Below are 12,761 nucleotides of genomic sequence, written 5' to 3'. Positions count from 1 at the left end.
CAAAAAAAACAACCCTCACACACACTGAGGTTTCTGAAAACCTGGTGTCAAAACGTAAAACTCATGCCAACATAATAAAACTGTAAACCAAACAAAGAAAATCATTATAAAAATGTAACTGAATAAGAGAAATACTTGGATAAACCTGAAAAAGGAATTAAAAATAAAAGCATACATAAATGGATTTTTTTTTCTAAACATTTAGGGGGGAAAAACTAATAAAATGCTCACATTGAAAATCACGAGACACAGACTTGACTAACAGCAAGTGGGGGGGGGGAAGGGTATGTCAGTTGTCAGGTTTTTACATTGAATGGCAGACTGTTCCAGAGCCTGGGGGCAATAACAGCAGAGCCAGTTTGCCTTTAGCTTTTCGGCAAGAAGGGGGGCCACTGAGAGAAGTCTTTGGCAGGGTGACCTCTGTGACCTGGAGGCAAAATATGGAGTTAAATGATCTGTGATATATTGTGCAACTGATCCATCGAGGGCTTTTAAACTGGCTTTAAACTGGCTTTAACTTAGCAATGGTTTTCAAAGACATTGCTGACTTCAATAAAACCATGAAAACAGAAGGATTTCTGCAGTTTGGACACATGTGGATGAAGCACCAAGTGTTTTAGAATAAAGCATTGTAGAGTTTGATGGACTAAATAAAATAATTTCAGTTTTGCTGTTATTGGCAGGTAAGTGAGTGTAACCAGGAGTGATACTGAATATTGTGTATCTGAAAGACAGAGCTGAGGGGGTAACATGTGTAATTACAATGCAGTTTTATTCAAAGTTCAGATTTAGATTATTGGCTTTCATTTGGCCACCTGGAATATGGGACCAAGAGCAGTGACACAAAATTAAAATGGTGCAATTGGAAAAATCCCAAAATTATGAGCTGCAAGAAATGCAATTTAATGCAGAGAGAAGCTGCAGTTGGCTCTTCTGTACACATGGGACCTACAGTATTGGAATTCTCCCTTACAGTATGGGGGGGGGGGGGGGGGGGGGGAGTCTTGAGCCACCTATCATGTAAAGATAGATCTATCTATCTATATCTATATATAGTGAGGAAAATCAGAAATAGGTGCAGCGATTTACTTAAACGTATGCAAACATACAAAACTAGTGTATGAGGCAAAAACAACGTTTGTCCGACAAATTCGAAAGTCCATATTTGGTCTGACCACTTGTCTTCTTCAAAACAACCTGAACTCTCTTAGAGTAGCTTTCTTGTTGTCTGTGAAGATTCTCAGTCATCCAGGTCATCATAGTCTAAGGAGCTTAGAAAGAAAAGCGTCTGGACTTCTTTGAGTTGCTTGAAGACGTTTCACCTCTCATCCGAGAAGCTTCTTCAGTTCTAAGGTCAAAAGGTGGAGAGTCCCAGATTTAAAGCCAGTGGGAGTTTCCCCCCAAAGAGGGACAAAGGACCCCTGATGATCCTCTACCTAATCACATGAGCCAAGGGAACTCAAAACTGGATTATAGATGGCAGACAGTTGGTGTCGTAAACCACCGTCTCTGTTCAAAGATGGTCGCTCACAGTGGACATAGATGGCTTCTTTCACTCCTCTTTCAAACCATCTGTCCTCTCTGTCCAAAATGTGAACGTTGGCATCTTCGAAAGAGTGACCTTTATCTTTTAGATGCAGATGGACTGCTGAGTCTTGTCCCGTGGAGGTGGCTCTTCTATGTTGTGCCATGCACTTGTGAAGTGGCTGTTTGGTCTCTCCAATGTAGAGGTCTGGGCATTCCTCGCTGCACTGTACAGCGCCGGCCGCGCGAAAAGCAACGACAGCGATCCAGTTTAGGAGGCCGTCCACAACGCCAATGAAGTCCAGTCAGCAGCCTGGAAGGTGGCTGGCGATGTTGAGGTACCGGACGTGGACCGGACTGGACCAGGCGAGGCAGGTGGCTGGAGAGCTAAACGAGTCCCATGAAAAATGCGCCCGTAGTCGGGGGAACACTATGGAACACAGAACAGAACCCAGAAGCGCAACTCTGACAAAGAAACCAAAAGACTAGAAATGATAAATAAAGGCAAAAATCAAAGTACAATAATAATGAAAACTCAAAACTCTGGGTCAATGACTCAGGCACCCCAACAGTAGTATCTCTCTTTTGAAATCCTCTGACCAGGATTTGAAACAAAAAATTTGGAGTTATCAGTCCTTGTATACTTTGGCATACCTCAGCTTGTTTCCTTTCCTTATGAATGGCCGCCTGACAGCCGGCCTTCCACAGAGACCATTTCTGATGAGGCTTCAGCGAACAGTAGATGGATCAACTGAAGGTTCCAGAGTCATCTCTCAGGTCAGGTCAGGTCTGTCAGAGATTTATTGATTTTTATTTATTTATATTTTGATGGATGTGACTTTCAGATACTGTTCTTCCACTGTAAATTGTTTTTTGGGCCTGCTACTTCTTCTTTTGTCCTCCACTTGTCCAGTTACCTCAGTTTTTAAAGAGAACTACACATAATCCCAAAGCAAAAGGGATATAATAGTTAAAAAGAAGATGAAAATATTCTTTAAGGATAATAATAATAATGTTGATTCAACAATCCAATTATTTAGCACATGCTTATACATATTATTACATGCATTTTTCCCACACCTTTTTTATTCTGTAGAATAAAAACGGTGTGGGAAAAAATGCATTGAAAACAAAAACACCCACCAACAGCATAATGCAGTTCAGCAGTATAACAAGTCACATCATCCAAGATCAGCTGAATCCCCATCACAGCATTTTTGAAGGTTCTGCTCAGATCTAGCGAGGAGAGTCTTTTAAAGTCACGACAGAATGCATGTTATTTATAGCAAATGTGAAAAAACATTCAAAGCGATTCATGTAGTCCTTTAAATCCTCCCTGTGTCTTTATTCTCCTGGTCAAACATGCAGCTATTATCTCAGTGGGATGTTGGATGAAAATAAGAATTCCCTATTTTTAGTGTGATATGATAAGTACCTTGTGAATGCATCTCCCATCTCTCCCGCTCTTGTATGCACTGTTGCTCATTCGCCCCAAATGGGGCAGTGTGCCTGCATTAAAACACGCCTGCTCATCATTTGTCACTGGGCCCAAGGGTAATGAACGGGGTGAATTGGATGTACTCTCTAATTATGGAAAGGACAAAAAGCCAGTATGATTCTCTTGTCAAAGTCCCCCTCCTGCAGCACCGTGGGGAGCAGCTTTCACTCATAAATCAGAGGCGGGATTCAGATCTGCATCGGATTAGAGACAACATAAAAGGGAGAAATATAGTGCAGATGTGGGCCACAGACAATCAGACATGGCATGGCCTATGGCAAGTAATAACTAGGCGACTGAGCATGCCCGCACATTGAAGAAGGCAAACACCTGCCAATCAGCATCCTTCATTGTCCGCATACTCAGCAGCATTACAACTACCATCATCATCATCATCATCATCATCATCGTGCTGGCCCTGACAATCAGATTTTGCAGCGTCATAACCTCAGTACTCCAGGGATCATTGCAGTCGATCAACATGCTCCAGCTGCTGCTGGCATGCTAGATTGCTTGCGGTGGTGATTACATTTTAAATTTGTATGGCTTCTCATGGTCTGATGGTGATGGTAAGAGTATATAGAGCCAAAGCGCCCACACAGCAGAGATCTGCACTGGCCCCTCATGAATACTCAGTGGAACTTGTTTTAAAAGAGAGCACAGTTAGAGTTCACAGAAACCAGACTTTTTATAGCACGCAGGGGGGAAAAACCAGTTACTACTTTAACGAGAGCAGCTGCAACAACTGACTTCTCTGTTTCTGGCTTTATAACAGTTTCTACAAACTCACAGTGGAGGTTTGATCCTTTTATCTTACAACAGATTCATGTATAATGTAAAAGCACCAGCATAACATCCAAGCTGTAGTAATCCTGGTCGTGGCATTTCCACAAAAATAAATCCGTTCATTTAAATCCTTTGGAGAAGTATTAAATGCCGCAATAGGCTGCACTAATAATGAAGATACAGAAGAATTCATTAAATCCATCTCTGTAAAGATGGATCGAGCAAAGCTTCCTCGTGTTCATATTATGCTGCAAATTTTCATTATTTTCCAGCTTTCAGTTTGAGGCATCACTCTCCTCTCGGGACTGTAGATAAAACCCGACTCGGGGGGGAATTAAAGTGAAGGTGTTGCACAGACGTCCTGCTTGCTTCTACGTGCTTGTGTAGACTTTTGTAACACTTTTGTCTGGTTTCCCAAGAGGGAATATGAGCACAAAAAATCAGACCGTGTTGTCTTTTAATCCCCTGGAAGTTGAAGTCAAATGTCTGTGGACATTGTTATGGGGCGTTACAGTTTTACGTCACAAATATGATTGGGATTTTAAAATTCACGACATCAGCAGCAGCAGTGGAAAAACAGCCGCGGAGTAAATAATTTGTGCTCCTGAGAATGCTTTGTCGATTTGCCAAATTGCCCACGTTTCCCCAAATATCCCCGCTAAAGCTCAGAGATATGCATGCCCTCTAACCACGCAGCAATCGGTGCACTCTTCGAAAACAGACTTTCTGTGAAAGTCCTGTTCTCATATGCTGTTTTTGTTATTGTTGTTATTGTTCAGCCTTCCAACCTTTCGCTGTTTTATTGCATATTTTCCCCCAGTGACTCAGATGGCAACACTGATGTGAGTTATTGCTTCTGGGAAGTCTCTCTTGCATCTCCCTTGGGGATCTTTTTTTCATAAGCAGATTATACACAATCACTAGCAAATGGGGGTGAAACATGCAGCCACTCCTCTCTATATTTAATGCTGTCATATTGTCATATGTGGTGCTTCGTGCAGAATGGAATTGCTGGAAAGCTGCTTAAAGCTGGTTATAATCTGCATATATATATTTTTTACCTGAGCAAAGATTAAAACTATAAACAAAATGAGCCAACAAGTGCTGCCCGTGTTACTAAAACCTTACATGTCTTCTTCATCTGTGCCATTGAACTATTTTGCTGCTCAAAACATATTACAAAAACATTATTCAGCCACTCTGTTGCTCTGGTTGACATCTTCCTTTATTCCAGTAAACAAAGATGTAATTTATGCTGAGTCATGAATTGTAATTGAGTTGTTTTATGCCAAAGCCACACCGCTGGTTTTTTATGGAAGTGACAACCTCTGAGGCCAAACATTTAATAATTTAATAATAATAACCTTTATGTCCCTAACGTTTTCTAAGGCAGAGTTAAAAGGTGCTTCAAAACAGTGACCAAAAAGTGGATTAAGTGCCAAACATATACATCACTAAGATATATGCATAACAAGTTGTAATAATATGAGGAAATGATAGATTTTAATGTGTTCAGCTACAGAGGAGCATGGCAATGTTATATCGAGTCAAAAGGCACTTGTGAAATGCTGGTTAAAACTGAGATGTTAATCAAAGATGTAAAACTCCGATTGCTTCGGATCAGTTACTTACTGAGCAGCACCGTTAGAAATATGATCAGGACCAAGAACAAGGACTTGAACATTATTTGAGTTCAGGTACATAAGAAATAGCGTGAGGCAGAAATGCTGTGAACCCAGATTTTCTTCCAGACTGGCTAAGTTATACAACTGGCAGTAAATGGATAACAGTGCTAGAACACTTTACATGGGCAAGGGGCGCCAGACAGAAACTGAACAAGATCGGTCCAGTGACTGAGATCTGTGGGAAACCACGAGCATGAGGACATTTTGTGGAGTAAAATTGTAAATGGTGACTATGCTGTGTGATAATATGAAAACCTGTAGATCATCTACTTAGGCTAACCCTGTTTTCAAAGTGCTGTATGAGCCAAAAACATCCTCAAAGGTAGGCAATACTTTCTCTTTAATACAACTGTACATGAGGGGAATTTAAAAAATAATTCACCGAGGCCTCATCTCAACTAATTTGGATCACTGAACTGGAAATCTCAGCTGCAATTTGTCCTGTCTTTGTTTTTTTTACTAACAACTCTTCCAGGAAGCCCATACTCTAGTTATGGTGAGTGAAAATCTAGTGTTGCGTTTTACCTGATATTGGTTAACCAGTCTGTGTGCATTTATACCTGTACAGTATATATATACACCTTGCTAATCATGCTTTAGATCAGTCCAAAAAACCAAAGGTGACCACGTCCATCTTTTCCAGAGTATATACGCCACACAACTTAAGCAGTTAAGCAATGACTCTTAAGTCAATGACTTAACTGAAATCTCCACTTTATTAGCTGGCAGACTTAACAAACAAAGGCAGAGCAGAGCTGGAACAGAATGACTAAAAAACTAGTCTTGGCAGACCCACAAACAGGAGTACACACAATATGAGAGGAGATCACCACAACAAACAGAAGAAAACTTAGAGCTTAAATGTACACATAAGGAAATCAGGAGATGGAACACACAAGTGAACAGAGGTGAACTAAATCTGACTAATGACACATGGGAAGCAAAAGTGAACATACACAAACACGATAGGGGACTAACAAAATAAAGCAGGCAGCAACGCATAGAGACTCAGGTGAGGCTGACGCTGGGACTGGGGAATAATCAGACATGGAGACATGATAGATGGAGAAAACCAAAGAACAAAACAGACGTCAAAAGGAGACGCTGAAGACAGAACACAGAGACGAGACACGAAAAAGAGAAGATATATGAACGCAACCAAGAACCAAAAACTAGAAATTTAAGTTACAAAACTCAGAGGTTCTCAAAAAGTGAACATAAGTATTTCATAATCCTACAGAATGAATAAAACAAATTATTGACCCGGGATTGTGATGAGGGCATGGAAATAGAAAAAAAGTACTTTAATAAACAGATGACATTTTTAAAACAAGCATATGATATATATTACATTTTATTTTCTGCCAAAATATATTCTGCCTGCCTGGATTTTGACCTCTTTTGAGAATTCTGTTGCTTCTCGTCTTTTAAGATCAAGACATAAGCAAAACTTGTCTTCTTTGGCTTGTGAGGCCAGTCAGTAATATAACACATATAAAAACATCCTCTGAGCTGTAGCACTTGCAGCACTCCATGCCAATAAGATTAGGAGGGGTTGAGTGCAGATAAGTGAGGGAGGGCGGTCCAAGATCTGACACAACAACTTGCAGTCACAGAAGAAAGAATGGCAGACGACAAGATGAGACCTTGTTTATTGCTGGCAACTTTTGTAAAGATCTAATCAAAAGATGTTTTTCTGTGTCATTTGGCTCAACTGTCTCATTTTAACCCCATTCAGTTTTATTTCTATAACACGTTTAATGCATGCATAAAAAAACTAAACTAAATAAATAGAATGTCAAAGAAGTGTAGCAAAAGTCAAAACACCAAAGTAAACAATTGGAAATAAACAAAACAATCACAAACAACAAAATGTGGAATATGTCTTGGTGTCAAGGCAAAAAATTATGGGGCACCTAAAGTAAAAGCCAAAAAGTATCTTGAGGTTTATTTTGAAAAAGATGGCTGTGTCCTTTAGATTCTGAGTAGGGCTGCAGAAGAGGTCAGCTTACAGGGTTTGAGGAATGTGCTAGCTAGAACTAGTTAGGCTGGTAATTTAATTGGCTCCAACCAGAGAATTTATTTTTAAAAATCTGTTATTTTTTCTTTGTCAACTTGAATTAGAAATGGTTTAACATTTGCAATATTCTTTTTCTAAACTGACTTTTGTTCTGTTTCTTATTCAAATGTTCAGTGATTAAAGATGAACCTCAGATATTATGATCTCTGCTTTGTGTTGATTTAACTTTCAGAAGTAGCATGACATCCATACACTTATGTAATTAGCAAATAATCTATATCTAAAAAAAAAAAAATCATCAGAGTATGCAGTAGGTTTTTTTTATGTCTTTAATATTTTTTTTTCCTTTTTTAAATGGTAAGTTTTCCAACATTATATGTTAATGAAAATAAGACATGCTAAGTTGCATAAATGTTCAATAGATGATAAAATAAAAGCATAAATGTGTATTTTAGACATTTCACCATTATTCTAAAAGATGTGATAGAAAAAATGCACTAAATCTCAAAATAGATCCGTGTAGCAGCTTAAAAAAAGCAGCTTCTTTCTTCTTCTTTTTGTGACTTTGTGCCCTTTGTTAATGAAGTTATCTTCACTTCAGCAGATCAAAATGCTGACCATAAGAAGAAAAGGAAATATCCGAGGCCGTATCCTTGAGTTGATTCTTTCATTCCAGAAAAAACATCTCTCAAATACCATCTTCTCATCTGCTGCTGACTTGAGCGGAGTGAAAAATGCTCTTAAATCATGAATATTTTTAAACTCTATCCTTCTGTCTGAATGTGAATGTTAGTAGATGCTGCAAGACTTCAAACTGCATCCGTAGGACGTGACTGCATTGTATTTGTTTTGGTCCAACTACATCAGCTGACTGTACATTTTAAAACTTTTTTTTATTTCATTGATCACTTTTTAAGTTTTGGACTAGATGAGGACATAGCAAACATCTTTGGCCTGTGAATAATTAATGAAAATGAAATTCTCAGGCAGCATAAGGTGCTGCTTTCAGTTGATCCAAAACTCAGGTTCTGAATAAAGAAGTCTGACCCTCTCTGAGTGTACTGCACCAGCGGTATGGATGAAGCTGATGAGCTGACTCCATTCCTGTTTCAAAGAATGATGGGGATGGGGAGGGGAGGTTTCTTCCATCTGGTTTGCACAAGTTATTTTTTTCCGCTGTTACTATTTTACTTATATTTTTTGGATATGATATATATATATGTATGTGTGTATGCATGGACATGCAGTGCATGTATGACTGCCTATGTGTATATTAGTGTGAAAATATCAAAGCAGGTCCATGAATCTCTCTGTTTCTCTACTTTATTGGTATATCCTGAAAATATAACTAGCTGTTAACAATTTATTTTACTGGTCTTATGATGTGCCCAAAAGGAACAGTACCATTTGCCCTCTGATTGTTTTCAAAGGCATCCTAGAGTCCAGAGAATCTTAAAACAAATTGATCTATAATTGCTAAGAATAATATGGTTCTCCCGGCACAGTCTGTAGAGCATGGAGGTGATACTGGGAAATAGGCAGGAGTGTGGAAATGCATGAGTCCACCAGCAGGACCGGTGTCTGCTCCTTTGTGTGCAGGGAAATGAGAGGAATACAGCCAAAGTCTCACAACATTACTTCCAGTGGGTTATGTGTATGTTTCTGACCAAACTGTTAGAAACCAACTCCATAAGGGCCCAATATCTTTCAGTGGTACCTGTGCTTATACACCAGCGCTGTGCAGCTCAATTGGCATTCACCAGAGAACAACAGGACTGGCAGGTTCACTACTGCTACCCTATTCTTCTCATAGATGTTGCAGGTAATATAATGTTTTCCATGGTGTCTCCAGGCCACCCATTCTGGTGTTTTCTGGTGAATTCCAGGCACACTGCAAGGTGCTGGGCTGTAAGCACAGGTCCTGCTTAAGGGGGTCATGTCCTCATTAAAGCCTCTGAGGTTATTTTGTAGGCATCCAGCAGTGCTCCTAGTGTTCCTCCTCAAACAAAAGACTTGATCTAATACCTGTCCAGTTGTCACTTTAATTTGAATCAAAGCAGGTAAAACTGATTGATGATGCTTGTTGGTTTCTAATAGGACAGACCAATTTCCCTAAAGTTTAACAGAATTAGATTTCTACTGGGATGATCAACTGCTTCTTTATGTTTTTAACAGTGTATCATTCCTGCAGACACGCTCCATTCATTAATGCTCGTTGTCAGTTCACTGGATTACTGTACTACAGATTCAATTTGATATGATATTGATGTAAAAGTATTTAGTTTTAGGTTATTTATTGGTTTCAGTGTGGTGGCATTTTACACCTAGCTTTCAACAAATTTTAAAAATAAGAGAAAATTAAGTAAAATCAATTATATTTTTAAAAAGTGTGGAAAACTCAAAAACAATGAAAAGGAAATAAAGATTTTAACTGTTTTTAAATCTGTGTTCTGATGCGCTGAATGGAGAAGAGGAAGGATTCATTTACTTAAATACAGCTTTACAGGTTAAAGCAGTTCAGCAACAATGGTGGGTAAAAGTAAAAAGTGTCCTTCACGATTATAGAAATGGGCTCTTTTTGAGTTTTTCATATCCTATTGCTGGTGCAGTAATGTGTGCAGCTTATGGTTGGATGTGATGGAGTAGTTTAATAAGTAACACCGCCTTAAGAGTCTAATTTCTTAAGGAAGGACGTGATGAATGGGATTCTTTGCAGACTGGAGTACAATCTACAAAGAATCTCTAGTCTACAGTGGAAGTATGAGGAGATCTAAAAACTGAAATACTCGAGTACAGTGTAGTTTGAACATAAACACAGCGCACGAATGAACATGTGGTTTCACCACTGAGTGACAGACATTCAGGGAGTTGTGCCAGATAACGTCTGCACTGTAAAGCCATAACTTCTCTTGTCTTTATAATCCATCCCATGGATAATGCAGCAGACGTCAAAAGATGACAGAGTGGGCTCACTGTACTCTAGTTTAATTGCGCAGATTTACATCAAATATGCCTCAGCAGGAAATAACGTTTAGCAAATAGGTCTTATCACTCTTTTGCAGTAGTCTGTTTAATTAAAAACGCTGCGCCTCCACTCACCGGCTCCTAAAGAACTCGGGGGGCATTAAGACCCAGCAGAGGTACAACAGTGAACATCTGTCGCGGTCTCCTCTGTATGAATTGCGCTTGGGCTCCAGTCTGAAGACACACGGGCAGAGGCAGGCGGGCTGGTACAGCGCGGACGGACTGGAGTGCATTCGGGAGGCGAGCAGATGACGCTGGACCATGAGTGAAAGTGGAGCCTTACGCACTGAACCGCAGCGATAAGACAGCGCGCCGCAAAATGAAGACACCTATGGTAAAGGGTTTTGCCATGTAACCCCGCAGTCAAACTGTTTGTGCTCGCTTTTAAATCCAGCATTGTTCCGTCAAGTGCGCTATAATCGACATAACGCCGCTGTGGCGTACAGTGTCGGATCAAAAGATTAGGATCAGAACAATGGGCGTCCAGCTGTGCGCTCTGTTTGGCACTAAAGCTCCACTACAGCACAGCGCGCTGGATGCTTGATTTGTCTCCGTTTAATACGGATACACTGTAGAAAGTGAACAATATCCGTGTTGCTTTAATATTAACTGATAAGCATTAATTCTAAACTATTTTTTTAAAGAAATAAAGAAAAGAAAACAAATTGAAAGTGCCGTGAGCTGCTCATCCTGTTCATGTACGATTGGCATGAATTCACATAGGTGATTTATTTTTCTTTTTTATTAGAACTTTTACTTAAAAGCTGTTGGTGTCCTCTGAGGTGTGGCACCTACTGTAAATTACAGTACACATGTGCTCCTCAACGCACCTGATGATTAATATTAATGCATGCAAACTAAGTAAAGAAGATAATTAACAGCCTGACAGCGTCATAAACATTAGCTGTGCCCTTATCATAGTTCGATAAAAGCTGTTTTTAAGTTTTTGGTCGCACGTGACATGCATTACAGGAAGTTGGGCTTTTACTGACAAACCAGCGCCTGCTGCTGCCGCTCATCTTGCATGAAGTCCGTAGGTGCAGGTTAAACTCAGTCCGGTGGAACTCGGCTAATTTGCCCGCATCTGCTTGTGTCTTTGTGTCAGCGCCATGGGGTAGCCGTGCTTCTCGTGCTTCTCCTGTGCGCCAGCTTGTTCCTCGTGTACAACGGCAGCTTCAACGGCGCTTCCAGAGACGCCAACGACACGCGCATCAGGCAGCATGAACAGCTGCGGCGGCCCACCGAAGCCTCCGTCGGGGTCGCCAAGCCTCACCCCCCGATCCTCCAGGGATACAACAGCATCATCGACCATAAGGTAAACAGATGTGGCTGAGTGCGTGTCTCATAACGCAGAGAACGGGCGCGTGGTTCGCTTTAACACGTGGTGAATGCCCAGCAGAGTAGGCATCAAAGCTTTTGAAAGTTTTACTTTTCTCCAAACCCCTTTTTTCGGCACTGAATCTTTCCCAGCCTGAGCCGCACTCACGCAAATTTCCTCTTGTCCTGACGACCAGTAGCTGTCTTTAGAGAGAGAGAGAAAGAGAGAGAGAGAGCATCCTCTCTGTCATTTATCACAATTTTCTCCGGCGCTGCGTTGCGCCACATTCAATACCCACCTGTCGTTACTAATAACAGCTTAGGCTACAAATGAAATCCTCGACTGCATTCTTAAGCTCTAATTGATAAGCCCAGGAGACCCGCAGCTAGGTGAACTCTGACGTCATTGTGGGGTTGTATTGACTGCCATCTGTTTACCAAGCCAGGAGAAAACAATCAATGAGAGTACCGGGGAGCGAAGCCTCTGCAAGTAAAGCAGACCCATTCACCTTGTGAAGGCGTTTTCAGTAAGCGTGCAGGCACAGCGTACTACCATGCAGGCGGTTTGGCTGGTGGGCTCTCGCGACTGTCTGAAACAGCTGGATTTAAGAATGACAAATTTGGAGAAACGTTCTGGCCACAATCATTCATTCAGATGTGCAGGAGCAAAACACCAATATGATTTGTGGCTATTTGTAGTTGCTGTTTCTTTAAGTAATCGCTTTGAGTTGCTGTTCTCATTTTGTATCCCTCTACTGTCATATGCCTTATTACTCTTATTACTTATTACTTCTTTTTTTTTAGCCGTGATTTCCTTTTTTTCTTTACTTCCCTCGCATTTTGCATCGATCTGTGCTCATTTTGTGTCCATATAGGCTTTTTGCATCCCTTCACTAGTAGTCATTTT

At 40.5% G+C, this 12,761-nt stretch overlaps 1 protein-coding gene across 3 annotated transcripts in view; it reads left to right on the top strand.

The window, feature by feature from the left end:
• The first annotated feature begins 10,693 nt into the window (after window positions 1-10,693).
• The window catches only part of st6galnac5a (ST6 (alpha-N-acetyl-neuraminyl-2,3-beta-galactosyl-1,3)-N-acetylgalactosaminide alpha-2,6-sialyltransferase 5a), a 76,335-nt gene continuing 74,267 nt past the window's right edge, over window positions 10,694-12,761 (top strand). For 2 of the 3 annotated variants that reach the window (XR_013969153.1, XM_080861469.1), the window contains exons 1-2: window positions 10,694-10,871; window positions 11,643-11,852. Coding sequence is in view for 2 of the 3 variants with exons in the window: in XM_080861469.1 (XP_080717595.1) it covers window positions 10,857-10,871; window positions 11,643-11,852 (225 nt within the window). In the remaining variant the exon portion in view is untranslated. The remainder of the gene's footprint in view (window positions 10,872-11,642; window positions 11,853-12,761) is intronic. The other variant, XM_080861468.1, reaches the window with a different exon arrangement.

The sequence above is a fragment of the Rhamphochromis sp. 'chilingali' genome (assembly GCF_963969265.1).
Source record: "Rhamphochromis sp. 'chilingali' genome assembly, chromosome: 16".
NCBI classification, from domain to species: domain Eukaryota; kingdom Metazoa; phylum Chordata; class Actinopteri; order Cichliformes; family Cichlidae; genus Rhamphochromis; species Rhamphochromis sp. 'chilingali'.
Note: the sequence above shows the minus strand (reverse complement) of the source record. Positions and strands in the feature narration are given on the sequence as shown.